Source organism: Danio rerio, chromosome 25 (genome assembly GCF_052040795.2).
Source record: "Danio rerio strain M-AB ecotype USA chromosome 25, GRCz13ab, whole genome shotgun sequence".
In the NCBI taxonomy this organism is placed as follows: domain Eukaryota; kingdom Metazoa; phylum Chordata; class Actinopteri; order Cypriniformes; family Danionidae; genus Danio; species Danio rerio.
The window spans coordinates 20,663,004-20,682,353 of NC_141045.1; the positions used below are offsets into that span (position 1 = coordinate 20,663,004).

General features: G+C 37.5%; 1 protein-coding gene across 2 annotated transcripts in view; it reads right to left on the minus strand.

The window, feature by feature from the left end:
• Window positions 1–19,350, minus strand: part of map1ab (microtubule-associated protein 1Ab) — a 76,683-nt gene that overhangs the window by 6,449 nt on the left and 50,884 nt on the right. For both annotated transcript variants that reach the window (XM_087312110.1, XM_087312111.1), the window contains 4 exons: window positions 11,592–11,674; window positions 11,280–11,417; window positions 909–11,196; window positions 403–632 (listed from right to left, as the gene is read on the minus strand). In XM_087312110.1, coding sequence (XP_087168236.1) covers window positions 403–632; window positions 909–11,196; window positions 11,280–11,417; window positions 11,592–11,674 — 10,739 coding nt within the window. The remainder of the gene's footprint in view (window positions 1–402; window positions 633–908; window positions 11,197–11,279; window positions 11,418–11,591; window positions 11,675–19,350) is intronic.

A 19,350-nucleotide genomic window follows, 5' to 3' on the forward strand; every position in this document is an offset into this window, starting at 1 on the left:
TATGGGATTACTCCCAATTGACATGGCGTGTGTCTCAATCAGCTGATCAGGGCCATTTTTAAGGGGTGTCTTAATTCTTAATAGCAAAATTCTTCCAGTGCACAGAAATGTTTGCTGCCTAAAAAGTCTGTGAATGTCAGTGAGCATTTATGCTTGATATGTTTCCTTAACCGATATTCCCGATAAATACTACTGACAGTACAGTACTACTGACTGTACAGTAATAACATTCTCATGTCACCATAAGTTTCCCAAAGTGTACTGAGTCAGGGTGCTTTTTTTACTGCTCTGACCAGTGCCCAAACTCACATACTGACAAACTTGGGAGTTAGCTTGCTGATTGAGACACACTCATGAACTCTCTTCCATGATATTCTGTTTTAATATAAAGTAAAGTGGTACCTGGAGATTAGTGCCCCATTGTGCTTTCCCTTCTAGGAGTGCATCTAGAACTGCACGGCTGGGTTCACCACTCCCTGGATCATTTCCACTGACAACGTAGTATGCTGCTCGCACTCGCTTGAAGAACTCTTGATCTACATTTTTAGCACTGCAGTGGTTGGGAATGTAAGCTAGGTCGACATAGATGGGTGGTCCTGGTGGAGTCCCAGCATTGGATTTCAGGTTGGAAGCTAAAATAATAACATTGGTTAAATAACATTGATTAATATCAACAGTATGCAATACCATTGCTGTGCAGTCAAGATATTATTTGTTTGTTATTGTTATTCACTGTTAAATGGATCAAATTGCAGTAGTAAATGAATAAATTAAAAACTAAAATCAGTGCTACAAGTGAACTTAGGAATTATAACTTAATGTACGGCATGAATTCAAATTAAAAGGTTTACTTGTCAGCAAAGACAAGGCTCTATCATCTCTATAAAATCTGATAACTTAATTTGTACCTGCATTACTCTTAACGCCATTGACCAGCCCTCTTCCTGAGTCTCCCCTGGATCCCTCTGTCTCAGACATTTTTGTCAAACGAAATGTCTTTTCTGAATCTTTTCTTTTGAGAGTATGAGGTGAGGAGTCTTTGGATGTCTGTTTCACTGGGGTAGTAGATCTTCTGGTTTTTGCATCTCCCTTACGTGCTGGCGAAGCAGATTTTCCTAGTGTCTTCCTCAAACCTCTATTTGTTTTATGGTCTTTCTTGACTGGTCTTTCTGTTTGGATCTGACCATTAAGAAGTGCTTCTGGGTCAATCATGCACACATCAGGGTGTGGTGGATGTGGAAGTGGGTCTTTCATTGGAATGGGAGGGGGATCGTGGCTCCTCGGGGAGGAGGAATGATGGCTTCCTCCACTGCCGCCAGCTGCAGACATTTTGTCCACTGGAAGATGTTCTGCATCTTCATCAGAGTCAAGGTTTCCTTCTGCTGTAATTGATGGACATTCCTCAGTCTCAGGAGGAACATCTGAATCGGATTGAGATGGGAGCGACTCGCTCAATGATGTAGGAGGAGTTTCCTCTCCTGCTAGCATAATGCCGTGACCAGTTGATGTACCACCCATTATGCTGTGTGATCCCTCTTTGCCTTCCTCCTGACGACTTTGCTGATGATGATGTTGTTGCTTGTGGGATCTCCTTTTGACAGAGTGCTGCTCACGCTCATCACCATCATCATCTCTTGAATGATCACTTCTGGCATCATCGTCTCCCTCCTCACTTGACAGATCATGTGGGCTTGGATTAATAAAGGATGGGGAAATATCCCCTTTACGATGTTTAAAAAGTGAAGGTGAATGAGAGGACGTGGCCTCCATACTGAGGTCAGAAGGTCGAGTGAATCCCTCATCTGCTTTCTTGGAGACTTCAGCGTAACAAGCCTGCGCTCCTGATGGTGGACTTGATGGACGTTCTTTAGAATCATACTTCACTTCCCTCTCTTCATCCGATTCTTCCCTGTCTATATCTTCATAAACATCTTCCCCATAGCCAGGGGGAGCCTTTAGACATACAATATCTTCATGTTCCATTGTGGAAGAAATGGCAGTATGCTGGCTAGACTCGGGTACGTTTTTGCTATATTTTTCCATAATAATTTCTTCAGTTTGTTTTTTACTCTCTTTGTCTTTTTCTTTGCTTTCCTTTTCTACTACGATTTCAGCTTGTTTTACCTCTTCTTTTTCTTCTGACTCTTTGGGTTTTCCTTCACTTTCACTCTTATTCTCTGATTTCTTGCCATCTAGGATCTCTCCCATCTTTTCTGACCTCACATCACACTTCTTTTCAGGATGTATCTGTTCATCCTCTATTTCTTTATGCTTTACTATCACTTCTTCACATTTTGCCTGGCTCAACGTTTCTTCTTTCATGTCAAATCTCTCTTCTACTTTCTCAGGCAAGTCTTTAATTTTTTCAGACATCTCTTCCCATTCTTGCTTCACGATTTGTTCACTTAGTGTGCTTGTACTCAGAGTCCCACATGCCATGACTGGCACGTTTTGAGAACTTGCCATTTCTGTTGGTTCAGAGCTGCATTTCAGCTCAAATGAATGCAATGTTTTGGTTGAGAGTACATTTGCATCAGTGTGTTGCTCAGATGAAGATGATTTGTCACACTCAATTCTGCAAGGCAGTGTTCCTTCCTCAAAATCGCTTTTATTATTCTCAGGCTCATCATCAGAGGACTTTTCTTCTGAGTGTTTTTCCTTGGAGTCAGCTTTCTCCAAAGGCGCTATCTCAAACTTGAGAGATGTTGTAGATGCCACCTCAGTTGTTTGAGCTGCATGCTTAGAAGTTTCCGATTCTGGCATTTTTGAGAAAGGTGGTTCTACATGCTTAGGATCAGAGACATGATCTTTGTCAGATTTAATGCTTGACATATCTTCCTCTGATTTTTCCTCTGCCGAAGATATTTGATCTTGAAGAAATGATTTGGATTCCTCCAGGGGACTGAGAGGAGAAAACCTAGCAAGACTAGATATTGATTCAGCTGTTGTCGTAGCATGTGTCATTCGATCCGAGACTTCCATGTATTCGTCCTTTTTTAAACATGGTAAATCCATAGTGGGTGACTCTTCCTCTTTTAGGGAAGAGTATTCATATGATACAGTGTCCCCATCTGACCTTAGTTGAAAACTAGGAACATTAATATGTGTATCTAGCCCATCTCCTATATGTTGGCCAGTAGAATATGATGCAGATGTTGAAGAAGAGTAACTAATAGATGAAGATGATGAGTAAGTTCCATCAGACATGGGCGCTTGAGTGGCAGTTAGGGATTCAGACACTTCAGGCTTTTTATCAGTTCTCTGTGGTTCATGTTTGTCATCGCTGGGTTTGGATGTCTCAGATTGGACTGAACTAGTATCTTCTTTCTTGGACTTTTCGAACTGCTTGTCAATAACTTCATATTGCTCTCCTTGTACTGATGACAGTTTTGTTGAGAGGGACTCCGTTTTGTCTGTGGATGAGTCAACAATCTTCCCTGTCTGTGGAACCTCTGCTGTTCCTCCATAGACTAATGAACTAACAGAGTCTTTTTCTTTTCCTTCAGGTGATTTTGATGCACTTGTGGTATCAAATACTGCTTTAGACTCTTTCTCTGACAACTCTCTAGCACCCTTTTCAATATCCAAGTCACTTGCATCTTCCTCTTCTTCATCCTCAAAATCATCCTCTTCTTCTGCAAATATTTTTTGACTTCTGACCATGCATTCCTCCTCCTCTGTGCTCACAACCAAAGGCTTGCTGGAAACTAAATCTGTCTTGGCGGTACATTCAAATGCAAGAACATTGTCATCAACATTTACAGATTGCCCTGAAGAACCTGGAGTGGCTGTGCAGGGATCTTCAGGTAATACCCTGGCAGGAAGCAAGTCCTTTTCAGGTGGTGAGTACCGACCAGAAGAAAATGGGTCATCTTTGCTATCATCAGAACCCAGTTTGTTTTTATCTTTACCTTCACCTGAGATTGTACTACCTGTTTTGTTTTCATCATAGGCAGATGCTGATGAAGTTGTTAGACCTTGAACACTTTGATCTTGGGATGATGTGAGAAGCCCTTGGGGAGTGAAATCTTGTGTCAAGGGCGGTTTGGTTTTGTCTAAGTCTTCTAAATGAGGTGTTGCCATTGTTTCTTCAACTTGATCCCTTCTATGATCCCTGTCTTGCACATCAGGTTTTGAAAAGCTGGAAGCAGATGTACATGGTTCTATATCTGACAGTTGAACATGACTTCCATCAAGTTTTGATAGAAGTGAAGAATGTGTGTCCTCTTTCTCCTTTTCTTTCTCTTCTCTTTCCAATTTCTCTGATTTGTCTTGCGTATCACTAGAGGCACAAAAGCTTGAACCTGCTGCTAAAGTATCTTTGCTTTCATATGTAGAACTGCTGTCAACAGAAGTATCTAGTCTCTCTTCTCTAACCAACTCTTCCTCTTGGTATAGGTCTTTGTTGTCTTGTTCTGAGTAGGCACTTTGGCTGCTGTAAATACTTGGTGAAGTCTGGTAATCAACCTTGCTAAAAGACACCGGCTCATCGTCACTGTGTTCCTCTACTGAACAAGTAGCTCCAAGCTCCATTGCCTGACTTGTTTTTCGAATGTAATCTAAATCTCTATCCATACCTGGGTACTGGTCTTCTTCCTCTCTTTCTTTGTCACTGTCTTTTGAAATGGGTTTTTCATAAGGCTCATATTTAGAAGCCTCATAGCTTTCTTTTTCCACTTCATAAGTAACCTTGTCATTAGATTTCATTCTCTCACTATCAGCCTTCTCTGAACATTTCTCATCAGCACCGTCAGACTTTTGAAAATCAGAATGTGACTCTAACACTGGAGAGGCAACCTCTCTTTCTCCTTCCCATTCCCTCTCAGCCTCCTTCTCAGGTTTTGCAGCCCCTTTTGAAAATAATGTTTCATGTTGGCCATCCACACCACTTGTCTGACTGTCAGAGCAGAGCAGTGTAATACTTGTTGGTTTAGTCTCAGTTAGAATCTCTGAGACAGCTTTACTACTTGTATTTGCAGAAGAAAGTACAATTGATGTGGCATCAACCTTACACTCCTCTGGTTCAGTTGATTTTTCACTGCAACCTTTAGTCAATTCTTCTGAATGGACAATAATTTCTTCCTTTTGTATACTTGGTTCTGATGGTTGTGCAGAAATGTTTTCCTTTAGTTCTTCTGACTTCCAAGGTTCCACTGATAATGGTCTTGAACCAGCTCCTCCCATACAAACAGCATCTCCTTCATCCTCCTCAGTACTTTCATCTTCATCTGAAAATTTGGTGGGAAATGTAGTTTCAAAGGCTGACTTGCCATCTTTAGTTTTTTCTACAGTTGAGGGGGTTTCTTCAATGAATTTTTCTTTATAATCTAAATTTAATTTGAATCCAATGTCTGATGATTGGAAAGTATCTGTTTCTTGTAATGATGTGTCTGTATTGATGTCTTCTTTATGTTCTTTCGTTTCTTCTTTTTCTTTACAGTCTAGATCTGAGGTCTTTCTCGTTCGTTCTAAATTTTCCACAAGAGATTTCTCTTTAGCTCCCAAGTCCATGTTGGTGTCTGGTTCATCTAACACTAGTTTTGATGCATCTTCTTTTAATATTTTTTCTTCTGTCTCTTTGCTTACTTTTGATTCAGTTGTTTTGTCTTCTACAGTGGTAATTTCACTTTTCGTCTCTGTCTCTAGAGTATCATGTTCTGCTTTTGAATCTACAGTTTTTGATTCTGATAAAATCAGTTCTGTCTTTTTGTCTTCCACAGATGTGGCCTCAAATTCTTGTTTTGTGTCAGGTGGTACATTTGTCTCTATACTTGACTGAGGTGCTTTTGTTACAGTCTCTTCAGTTTGTTTTTCTTCATACAGTTGGTCCTTCTTAGCAACTGTAATTGAACTCTCAGGAACTGATTGATCCTTAGATACCTGAAGTTGAGTTTCCTCCACAAATTTATATTTAGATTCATATGGTTTTGAGGATATTTCTTCAAACTCAACTGATTGTTCAGATTTGACGAATGTGACTTTGTTACTTTCATCTTCTTTAGTATGCAAACCTTCTTTGTCTGATGTTACTGGCTGGAATTCACTTTGTACTTCAGGTTCAAAAACAGATTTAGAAATGCTAAGCTCATCCTTCTTTTCGTAAATTTGACATTCTATAGATTCTTCATCTGGTTTGCTAGGTATTTCCACAGCCTTTTTGCATTCTTGATCTCCCTCAGCAGACAAATCTAATTTCTCAGATTCAACCAGTGAGACTTGATCTTGGCTCAAGTCTGCTTTTTTGGCTTTAGATTCTTGGTCTACTGTTGGTGGGAAGTCTAAATTTTCTAAAATGGATATTTGTGTTTTGCATTTAATGTCTTCTACACTTTTCTCTATATCTTGGCTAATTTGGTGTCCATCATCTGTGTCCTCTGAGACTGCAGAATGTGACATTTGAGGCTCTGCTTTGGATGATATGTCTGCTTTTTGTAATTGTTGTGTATTTTGGGTTTCTTCTATTAGCTTCTGCTCCAAGACCTCATCCTTTTCACTAGTCATTTTAGTCTCAGGAGAAATTTCCCCTGATATATGTTCTTCCATCTCTTGTGTTGTCTTCAATTTAAATTCTTCATCATCCTTAGAGGAGATATCTTTCTCCATAATGGACATATCTACGTGCATCTCTGTAGATTGAACATCTGTTTTTAAAGGGGAAATTTGCTCTTGTGTCGAAGATTTTACTTCCTCCACATTTTCATTCCAAGATTTATCATGTTCTTTGGCAGCTGTAGTGATATTCTCATATGTCAGGCCAGTCACACTTTTACTTTCCGCCTTTTCTTCTTTCAAGGTAACATCTGTTTTTTCACCTAGTTGTTGTGTTTTAGATTTGAGGCTATCTGTGTCTTCTGTAAACTGGGCTATACTGACAGAAGAATCAGTTTCCGTCAAAGCCACCTGTTCAGTTGTAGTATCAATTGACTCTGGTTTCTGTTGTGAAGTTTTCTCAGGTTTAGTTTTTATGTCTGTCTCTTTAGTGCCATGTGTCTCTGTATCTATTTTTGTTGATTCAGGAGATGTTGATGTTTCTGCTTTGATGTCTGGGCTTTCTAAGAACTGACAAGATGCACCAGTCACATCTTTTTCCTTGGCATCCTTGTCTAATTTAGAAGATATTTCAGGTTTCTCTGGCTGAATTTCTTCTACTTGTTTCACCTGTTTCTCTATCTCCAGTCCTTCCAATACTGCTAGATAACCTTTATCTTGAAATTCTTCATTTGCGTTTTTCTTATCAAAATCCTCTTTAGAGGGCTGTGTAGCTTTCTCCAGTTCTGATTTCCCAGCACCTTTATCTGTAACCTCTGCATATTTTAAGAACTCATCTTTATCGTTATACTTCTCTTCAGCATCACCCTCACCCTCCTTTTGTTTCTCTTGCTCTTTTTTCTCTTTCTCTGTAGACAGTTTTAAATCACAAGTTTCTTTAACGTCATGATCATCTGATAACTTGCTATCTTTATCCTCTGCTTCTTTTAAGCCCTCTTTAACTTCAACTTTCTTTTCAACACTTGGATCTGGTATTTCCTTCGTATCACTTACATCTTTTGGTGGTGGAACTGACTCACTTTCCTTTTTAGCCAAGAAGTCATCAACTAGTGGGGATGGTGCAGTGACTGCTTTCTGAATAATAATTTTTTCTTCTTTCTCTGCTTGAGGTTTTTCCTTCTCATCTAAAATGTCAGATTCTTGTTTTTCATTTTTCTTTTCAAATTTAAATTCAGTAGGGCTAATTGGCACTCCTTGTTCTTGATGAGTGTCTTTAAGGAGCACTTTATCCTTTCCTTCCACCGGTGACATTCTAAGGGGAGAGTGAGAAGCACTAGGTGGTCCAGAATGTGTAGGAGATGCCATTTTTACAGTGCTGTCATCAGGGCTAACGCACCGGTCTTCTACCTCTGGATAAACACTAGCTTCAGAAACAGGAAGCTTAGAAACACTGTGAGATGAGGAAGAGAGAATTGCTTGTTCTTTAAAAGACATATCCTCCTTAGGAGATGCTACCGATGCCTTTTCTGACTCAGGAATAGAGGATTTTGACATATCAGGAGCTAAGGGCACAGGACTTTTGGGTTTGTCCATTTCTTTGTCCTTGTGTTCAAGTTTATCTGGTGAGGCATATCCTTCTTGTAACTTTTCAAGTGAAATGTCAACATTTGGCGTTTGATCATATTCATCCTCTTCTTCATCATCGTAATGGGCAGCCATCTCAATTCCCTCAGTTTTGCCTTCTAAGGGAAGTGGAGGGGATTCATCAGAGGGAGAGGACTTGAAGCACTTGTCTTCCTCCAAGGAGGATGTTGGTGAGATGGTTCCAGCTGAATGTAAGTAGTCTTTCCCTTGGGTTGCCTCAGTCTGTGTAATTGGTTGAACAGTGTCCAAGACCAGGGAGCTTTTTCCTGTGTCTTCAGTCTGAGGTGCTGTGACTGATGCCACTGACTGATCTTCTGCAATGGAAGTGGGTAGAGAAGACAGTTTGTCATACTCTGTTATGGATGTCGCTGAAGAAACATGTTCTTCTTCAGCTAATGGAGCTGCAAGAATGCTGGTGTAGATAGAAATCGCTGGTTCCTGTGCACCCATGAATACTTTGCTGGTTCCATTGCCCATTGCAGCAGCTTGCATTTCTCTCATTCCATGCATGGCATCAAATGAGCCTGGTTGGTCTGGGACAGAGACGTCATAGCTTCCAACTTCATACTGAAGGTGTGGTATCCTGTCCTCTGCTTCTTCATGGATCTCCTCATCTGAAATTGTCTGCTCAGTCTCAGAGTAACCTGGGATGGTTTCATCCTGGATGTATGATAGGTTTTCTGCTGCAGCAGCGCCTTGCGCTGTAGAGGTAATGCCAGCTGTGACACCTCCAACATTTGACATGTATGCATCCTCTTCGTCTTTGACTTTCTCAGGAGAGAGCTCTTTAATTTCTTCATCTGCAATGGCATCTAAATCTTCAGCCTCCTCCAGCTCAGCTTTTTCAATCACGTCCTCTTCTTCAAACTGCTCGTCTTCAGCTTCAATCCTTCTTTCCTCCACTTGTTTTTGCTTCTCCATTTCCTCAACTTCATGTTTTCTGTCCACTCCCTCCAGGTCTTTAGTTTCTTTTGCTGGCCCTTCATCCTCTTCATCTCCAATTCCCATATCTTCCTCCTCCTCATCGTCAGTCTTTTTCTTAACAGGCTGTATATCAATCTCTTCCTCATCTTCATCTTCAATTGCAGCACCCTCATCCTCAAATTTCTCAATTTCTGAAGTTTGGGACTCATCTTTTTCTTTCACAGCAGCTGATGACACTTCTTTAATTCCTGCTGATGCAGATACTTCTTCCACTTTAGTTTTCTGTTCCACCATATCGGTTTCTCCAACTTTGTCCTCTGCAGACTTTGAGGGTTCAATATCTTTCTCAGCTGGTAATTCAGAGACAGTAAGGTCACTTTTGGGGGATTCTGACTGATATGTCACTTCAGTGGGTTTGATTTTATTTAAGTCTTTTGTTAAATCTTCCGGAGCAGATATATCTTCTACAGTCCCATTCTCCTGCTTCTCAGGTTCAGTCTTTTCGGCCACAGGTTCTGCTGTAATCTCTGCAATCTCTGCCTTGGCAGTTGTAGGTTTTTTCTTTATTGATTTGGGTTTCCCTTGGGTTTTGGCCTTATGGAGGGTCTTTCTGACCTCTGGTGTGAAAGGTTTCAGTTCAGGTTTAGTTATTTTCCTCAATTCAGGTTTAGAACTGTCCTTGGCTTTCATTTTTTTCTCATCTTTTTTCACTGAATCATCTTGTTTAATTACACGTTTTTCTTTCTTAATCTCCCTCTTTTCTTTGTCTTTCTTTTCATCCATTTTGGACAACCTTTCCTTCGGGTGTTTTTTTAGTGGTTTTTCCTTCAATAACTTTTTCTTTTCTGTTACTTCTGCTTTTGGTTTCAATGACTTGGTGTGTTTCTTTTCTTCTTTTTTCTCAACCTTGTTCTCTTTGACAGAGTCACTCTTTGTTTCGACTACAGATACATCCTCATGCTCGTCTGTTTCTTTCTTAGAAGGCTTGGCTGGTGTGTGAGTCTTGGGAGATGACTTTAGACTTTCTTTGCTGTCAGTCCTTTGCTTTAGTTTTGTTTGTTTTACTGCTGAAGGTGAAACACCAGAATTTATGTCTTTTTGTGTGGCTACTGGATACCGCAAGAAATCAAGGTGCTTTAACTTTTCGAGCCCTTCAAGTATTTTGTTTTGTGGTGCATTTCCAGGAAATAAAACCCTTACGATTTTCTCTGTGGGACTGGCAGGGAGCCATACAACGAGAGCAGTAATAGATGTCAAATATGGTACAGATATTTCTCCTTCTTTTCCATTGGGAAGAATTATCCCTGTCTTGGCCTTGCTGTTACCTGCCCACTTTTGCATGAGGAACTGCATTTCCTTACTGTCCTTCACAGGGTTCAAGACAAACATGTCTAACCTTCCCACACCCATCTTGTGGAAAAGAGTGATGGGCTCGATGGTATTACTAACCACTCGAAAAAGAGGCTCAGGTTTTATTCCCAACTTGTTGAGGTATTGCAAAGTCAGAGATGCTTCCTCAATGCTTCGCTTGACTTTTAAATTTGATTCTGATGTCCGAAGCTTTTCAGGTACATTGAAGAACACTACTCCAAGCTCTGGTGATATCAGGTTTTTCATCCAATCACTGTAGGTAGTTGAGCCTTGAGACTGCTCCTCCTCCTGCTCTGCAACCTTCCTTTGAAGAAGTCCATTGATCCCAGGGAGATTATCAGCACCAATATGTGTAAGAAGGACAGAATCAATACGATCTAAATGTCTGACAAGCTTCCAGAAGCATGACCTTCTGTCAGAGCCACCATCAATCAAAATGTTGAAACCATTGACAGCAAAAAGCGCCGAATCCCCACGTCCACCGGGAAAGATGTAGCAGCAAGGCTTTGAGAGCTTCAGGAATCCTCCAGAGGTTGGAGGCTCAAGAAGGTCAAATGGGGATGGTACATCCACAGTCTCAGATATGTATTCAGTAAACTCAGTGACCCCCTCCATCTTAGGGAGTATGGGTTCTGGATTTAGCGTATAATTCAGCAACTCCCTAATCCGTTGCTGTTGCCCCAGAGAGCTCCAGCCTGCGTCACTACGGCAAGACACAGTCAGTGATGCCCGCTGTCCAGAGCTGGCTTTACCCAGCAAATGGCTGACCTACATGACGAAAACAAGTCTAAAATTAGTCAATATATATTGCTTTTTTATCAGTCTGAATAGTTATATATATCCAAACTCACCCCAGGTTCTGCAAACACGCGTAAGAAGGTCTGATGACTGAACACTCCAGTTTGGAGAACCAGGTCACCTTGGTCAGAGCTCTGCCCACTCAGTACTAACAGCTTGTGCACAGCTGGGTCAGATACAAGACAATGGATCTAGGACACAATAAGAGACATAGAGGGTATTTAAAACACATTAGTCAAATAGATTCTGTCTGTTTGCTGGAAGGTTAGGCTTCAGCAAGGTTATTCAGTGTACCATTAAACCGATCCATTAATCTTTATTACAAACATATGGCACCCAAAAGAGATTTGCTTTAAATAACTTACCTCAGAGATAACAGTATCTTCGGAGGGGTTTACTAATACAACCGTCTCAAGAACATCACTTTTGTGTTGCAGAGTCCTTTGCCCTGAAAGAAACACATGTTTTTATTTTTTTTACTGATAATGAGTAACAAATATATATTTTAACAAGACCATAAAACCCTTACTTATCTAAAACACACACAACATAGACAAGTACACTAATTAAAAGTATTTCTGATGTTTAAGCATTGCAAATCTTACACATGCTACAAATCCCTTAAGATTAATGATCCTAATCCTGTTGGCTATTTGGCTTAACAAAAATTATTAATGAATTATAATACCAAATAGAGTGTAATCAGATTTAACTTTTGGACTATATATATATATATATATATATATATATATATATATATATATATATATATATATATATATATATATATATATATATATATATATATATATATATTAGAGTAAGCATTATTAGAGTAAGATTAGAATGGAAAGCATAGTAAAAAAACTAAACACAACTTTAAAGAAAAGGTCACTACTTTACATTAGTTTTTCTCCAAACTGTGAAGACAATATTCAGAAGAAGGTTACAGCTCATCTAAATTATACGGGAAATATTTTTTCATTAAAAGGGCTAAACACTAAACCTGAAATCCACCGAAATTCCCAACACAGCAGCCAGATCGTAATCCTCCAAAGCTTGCCTCTTAACAACAGCACATTGATTTTGTTCACTTGAATGTCAATAGCAGGCATATGATTGATTAATGTTAATCAAAAAGAATGTCCCTGCAGGCATAGCTATCAATCAAATCAATCTTCATTCATTTAGAAAAAGACTCCAAGATACAGTATACAGACAACCTTAGTTCAATGCATTTCAAGGGCAGTCCAGCAAGAGTCCTCTTAATGAGCCATCATGGATGTTTGGATTACAGGCAGAAGTAAGGGGTTTAGAGTTTTAAGTGTAAATTACGATAAGAGGATATCCATGTAAAGCTAATGGGAAGAAATCACATGACACAAATGCAACATAAGTCCTTACATAGTCTCAAAAGTCCAGTCCAAACACATTTATCCTGTGGTTTCAGTTGTAGAAACAGTGTTATAAGACCAGGGTGTATGGAGGAATTAGTGAGATAATCAAAGAGCTGCTGAACGCAGCACGACTGGGGTTTGGACCAAGCTGGCCTAAGCCCAGTATTGCTTCTGTGTGCCAGATGGTGTGAGATGGAAGTACAGAAGTGAAAGTACAACATATGTGAAGACTGGTGAAGCAATTTCACTAGGACACAGTGAATGCTAATAATGCAGGCTGCTACAGAATTGACAAACTCATCTCTGACACGCTGCCTTCTGCAGAGTGATACAATATAAAGAAAAAAGGGAGGTACTAAAGTCTCAGACACTGCAGTGCCTCGCCTTGGGCACAATGCCCAGAGCAACATGTGCCCTCTTTGTTGTGTGATGAAAATCTTATGAAGAGGCAAAACTAAAAAATGTAGGTAAAAATAATGCTATTGACTGTCTAGACCAGGGGCTTCCAAACTTTTCAGCGCACGACCCCCAAAATGACAATGCCAGTGACTCAAACCCCAAATTCCTTGGAGGTGGTTATAAATACACATACATTGCACACAACACCACAAGGCCTATATAAACATAAGCATATTGACAACACGAAAAACATTCTAACAACCATGTCATTTTATAGTTATTTATTAATTTTTTTAATTTAACATGAACCTCACCTAAAGAGACTGTGGTGACCACAATGTTTTCAGCACAAGTCTATTCTTGGTGTAGTTTTTGAGCCAATCAGAGGTGATTCTCAATGTTCAGTTGTGAACTTTATTTATTTGTAATGTATTTGATATAGGTGTCCATAAAGGTGTCAGCATTGGTGGAAGGAGTACTGAAAAATCATACTTAAGTAAAAGTATACTGACTACAAAATAAATACAGACATTTATTCCTCAGGTATGACAACCAAAATCCATCATCTGATGAGCGGCATAGTGATAATGTCCACACAACGTCAACCTCTAACATCATCAGACATTGATATTTATCTGATTTTTGGTTGGACATTTTTTAATCTCAATAGACTCACAGTATGTGTAAAAAGTTCTTATAAAAGTACTGCAGAGTAGTGAGTATTAAGTTGTAGAAAGCTGATGAATTTACATGTAATTTGTGGATGTGTGTTAACGTAACATTCTGTAGGCACACAGCGCCATAAGACGTTAATATTAGATTTGATTTATGCTGTGATGTCAGGTGACTAAAATTCAATGTCTAGCCAGCATCTAAGGACAGTGTTATTTTGATGTCCAATAACAACGTCAAATGATGTTGATATTTGGTTGATTTTAGGCTGTGTTAGAAAGTGACCAAAATCCAACGTCGAGCCAATAAATAAATAGGTTTTAGTTATGTCACAGCCTTGAATATTGATTTGCTGATCAGGATTGCTATGGGGAGGGACATTCTCATTCAAGTGATTGATTGGACAGCAAAAACTGCAGTGCAGCATGAGTCATCATTGTTTTTATTCCTAATTTTTTTTTTGTCCTAAAAGTAAACTTTTATAAAAAACCTTTTATAAATGCATTAACGATCTCAAATGTTCTTAAAAGCCATGAAACTCCTTTCCATTTCAAAAAACCAGATGGCTTTGCAGAGCTGTGTGTTCAGCCAGCTTCCCCTTTCCACTACTCCCTTTTGGCTTTTTTCCACAGTCACTAAAGAATGGGAAAGAATGCAGCATTGTAACAAACGTCTAAAATTCCAAGGCTAAGTTAAACTATCCAGTAAATTTGAAGAAGCATCTTCACAGCTGCTGATTCTTAATTAACGACATAAATTTGATTGCATGAACATCTTAAGTTGCTTAAGCATCTTAAAACAGTCAATCATTTTTAAGGAGGTCTCTGCAGTCCTACATCACCTGACCTCCTTGATATAAATATCTGCTCATGAACTCTAAAAATGAGAGCACTCCATTAAAATAAGCTCAAACAGTGCTGTGATAGAAGACAGACCAAGTATCCGCGCTGCTCCAGATATTTTGCTCTAGATATGATCACCCAAGAGATTGAGGCCTGTGGAAGTTTGGGAACAGAACCGCCTCATCCGAGCATCTAAAACAGTCACTCATGCCACCGTCTTGCATGCATTTGGGAGCAAACAACCTTGTGAACAGCGCATCATACTGTCGTGTACTGTATTAACAATGCTAAATCTGTTAGCCCCAATGGAACAGCCATTTAATTCCCATTTCATGCACAGATGACAGAGGTTGTGCAATCTTATGCCATTTATTTTCATTGAGAATGTGACATTAGTAAAGCACAAAGCACCACAGGTGTTTTATTTTTTATTTTTTTCATTAACCAGCTAACTAGCTTTTCAGCACAGAGAGAATTAATGTTACTGTTGAGGGGCTTATAGTAATCTCACAAATGAGTCATCAATCCAGTCTTAGTCCGCACCACTGGTTGAAAGAAGTACGATGGGGAAAAGACCAGGGGTTAGTTTATGACATATCATGTCAATATGGACTAAAATCTCTAAGGAATATTTCCTGTACCTTGTTGACTCTATGCCACATAGGATTAAGGCAACTAGTAAGGTGTACCTAATAAAGTGGCCGGTGAGTATACGTAATATTATACATTTTATTCAAATTAAACATCATCCATAATATCATGGGCAAAACCATACATATAGCGCTTCATTACCATGTTGAAATATCTATAGTTTCCATGATAATTATATAAAAAACAAGGGCTGAAAATAAATACAGTGTAAATACATACAGTTGAAGGCCAAATTGTTAGCCCTACTTTTAAATTTAAATTACTTAAAAAATATTTCCCAAGTGTTGTTTAACAGAGACGACTTTTTTCAACAGATTTTTGAACAATATATTGTGATATATATATATATATATATATATATATATATATATATATATATATATATATATATATATATATATATATATATATATATATATATATATATATATATAATTTCTTATTTCTGCCATAATAACAGTGCATAATATTTTTCTACAAATTTTGCAAAGAAAAAGTGCAATTTAAGATTTAATATGTTGACTAGGCAAGGTTTTGGATAACAGTGGTTTGTTCTATAGCCACTAGAAAACTAAATATGTCTTGAGGGAGCTAATAAACATTAACCTTAAATTATTTTTAAAAACGTTAAAAAATTGCTTTATTTCAGCCATTCTAAAATAAATAAGACTTTTTCCCAGAAGAAAAAAATAAATAAATATATATATATATATATATATATATATATATATATATATATATATATATATATATAGGAAATACTGTCCTTGCTCTAATGAACATTACTTAGAATAAAAATGTCATAGGGGGCTAATAATTTTGACTTAATAAATTAATTAACACATCAATTATAAATTATTAGCTCCCACATCATGCACACATTCTATACCTTAATAACAAAGATCAAGCGATAATTCTTTTACATTACTTCTTTAAGAAAGGTACACTAATAATAAAACACAGTTTGCCACCTGTTATAAGGTGCAGTTGCTGCTACAACAGTACTACAATTTTTGAAATAGCAAGTTTTTTGTTAATTTAAGAAATGATCTTTGGGAGCTTTGCATAATAAGTGAAGGACTTATCTGCATTTAAACAAAAAATCTTAATCTTTTTTCCACTATCTTTTTCTTTAATACATTGTTATGTACTTGCATATTTTTCATATATTTTGCAATTGTGCAACATTACTAAAAACAGGTCTTTTCACACTAAGCACGATAACTATAAATATATTAACTGTATTTGTGTCCACATCAGCTAATGATAATGATCTACTTATTTTTAGATTATGCTTTAAATTTTGCATTACCCATTTGTAACCAGCAGTGTGCTACATTTTCTAGTGCACCAGTGAATCCAGCTCATGTATTCTACCTAATCAAACAGGGAATTTAGTAATCACAGTCAGTGTAGTGTAATAAAAACCACACAAATTATATTTTTCTCCATCATTCCCCAGCTTACCTGAGGTGCTTTTATAGATATACTTTAATTTGTTAGACTTGCTTCCATGTACATTTTTATCATTCCATCCTTTGTTACAACCAATTGCTTTCAAGACAGTGATTATCTTTAAATAATGCCATCTGTAGCTCTAAACTGTCCGAGCCCTCTATATTCCAATGGATCCTGACTTGCTGTCAGTGTTTTACCCTTTATAAACTGGGGAAAAAATCATTCTGAAAGTGATCCCAATGATGATATCATTTCTAGACATCTTTATGGTTATATTATAGCTGAACTACAAGCTGTTGTTGTTTTACATTCAGAACTATTTTTTAGAACGATGCCTTTATCATTATCTTTATTTATCACACTTGGCGTGAACGACTCCTAATCCCAGTGCCAATTCAAAATCATTCCTCATTATATAATCAGTCCTGGATGTGCTGCAATGTTTGGAGATAGTGAAGATGGAAATCGTAAGCTGTAGCCTTTTTAACTCACAAATTTATGTAAATTATATTGCTATCCATCATATCAATTATACAGATGAGCAGTTTCTGCAACTGTATGTCATGTAAATGCTCTATAGACACACAAAAGCGCTAAAACAACATTCAAACAAACTGGCCAATATTTCTCTGGACTTTGATGCTCCCTTTTGCAACTACACAAGAAGCCAATGGCCTAGTTTCTTCTGCTAATCCTAGTCCTGCGATTTGGCAGTGCCCAATGATTCTGCTGTTAAGCATATTAAAGCCTCTTTTATCACGGATGTGTCACTGAATCTTAGACAGCCACCTGGGTAAAAGGTGTGGCAATGGCACAGCGAGCCAGCATTTCTGCTTTCATGCCTTTTGGATCAAAGAATTTTTCTGTGCTTGACCGGAACAAATGAACATTTGGAATGCACAGTCAAAGTAGCATAATAGTCTTTCTATGTATGTATAAAATATCTAATATATACTGCTAATATGTTAATATGAGTATGTGAAAAATCCAGCCTGATCTCACGAGGAAACTTAAGTATTTTACGTTTTGGCAGTTTAGTGGCTAATTCGTACAAATTCGTACGAGTTCAGTCGTATGAAAATCTACGATTTTAAAAAGGAGGCGTGGCACCTAACCCCACCCCTAACAGCAACTGTCATTGGGTGATGAGCAGATTGTACTAAATTGTACGAATTATATCGTACAAATTCATACGAATTAGCCACTAAATCAAAAAGTTACGAATTGCTGTGAGATTGCGTTTGGAAAATCACATCAGAAATATGCAATTATTATATTTTTATTTAACCTGTTCCTTATTTTAAGTATGTTTAAATAAATTTGTTATGAAAGTTTGTACACATTAGTGTGTATTACAATTTAATACAGTCAGATTATACAGTTAGTTATAGTAGCATCTTTCGTGATATATTTTCTCAGGATTCTTCTAAATATATAGTTCAAAATCACATCACTTATTTAAAATACATTTACTGTAGCTTTTGTTCAATTTAATGCGCCTTTGATGAAGAAAATTTTAAGGAAAGGGGTTAGCTCACCCAAAAATGAATATGGTTATCTGTCTTCACTTGTTCTAAACCTTTTGACTTCATTTCTTCCTTTGAATGATTGATAGCCATTGGCAAAATATGTGTTTCTTGTACAGTTGGTTGTCAATGGCTATCAATCATTCAAATAAAGAAAGAAAGGCAAATCCACACGATGCAAACAAATGAACACAAAAAATGTAGGAAAACGCATTGCATTTTCTCACAACACTTTCAAAAACATCGGAACACATCGGCTATACATAAGTATTGCTCAGTAAAGTTGTAGAGAATGATTAAAAGGCATTAAGTTTTTTTGTTTGTTTATTTTAACATCCTGGGGTCCGTTCTTCGTACAATAATTAAATATGATACACAATAACTTTTCATATTATTTGTGGGCTGCAGGCTTTACAGTTTCATGTGTCCAAAGTATTTAGGAATTTATTTAGTTTTACATTTAAGATCGGATTTTCTTTACTATAGTAGCCCAGGCCTATTTTCATTTCTTAATCAGCGTAAGGAATTAAAAATAATTTTGCATTAAAAAGCATTTTCATATTGGTAAAGACGTCTGCAACTTTGGCAAAGCATCAAATCACCGTCATATTAGTTGTCAAAACATGTGCATGACTGCATAAATTATTATTCAGTTATAAAAACAAATATTCACTATTGTGCATGTCTATTAACTTATGGAAATTGTACTAAAGCTGGATAGGTACCTTTAAATAGTTGCAATAATTTGTATCTAAAAAAATCCATAGCAATAAATGATCCCGTTGGGGAGAGCCACCCTGTTTTGGTACTTTTATCTACAAAGATTTATATATATAATTTTTAAACATATCTATATAAACATAAATATTATGAATTATTTATTATTAAATAATATTAATTATTATAAATTATAAATTATAAATTATACTTTTTTAAACTATTTTATTTTTTTCCCAAGTGTATATAATCTATAGGCTACTACTGTCAGAAAATATCAGAATTCTGTACATACTTTCAGTATTACCTTTGCTTGAAATGACTCGATTTAATCCTGATTACATGAAATAAATCTGCTCCTAAACAGGTTTGAACTGCCAGAACTGTTGCTATGACAACAACTCCCAGATCAGATGGATCCTGGATCGTCTCAAATCGACAATAACCAAATCCAGCTAACTG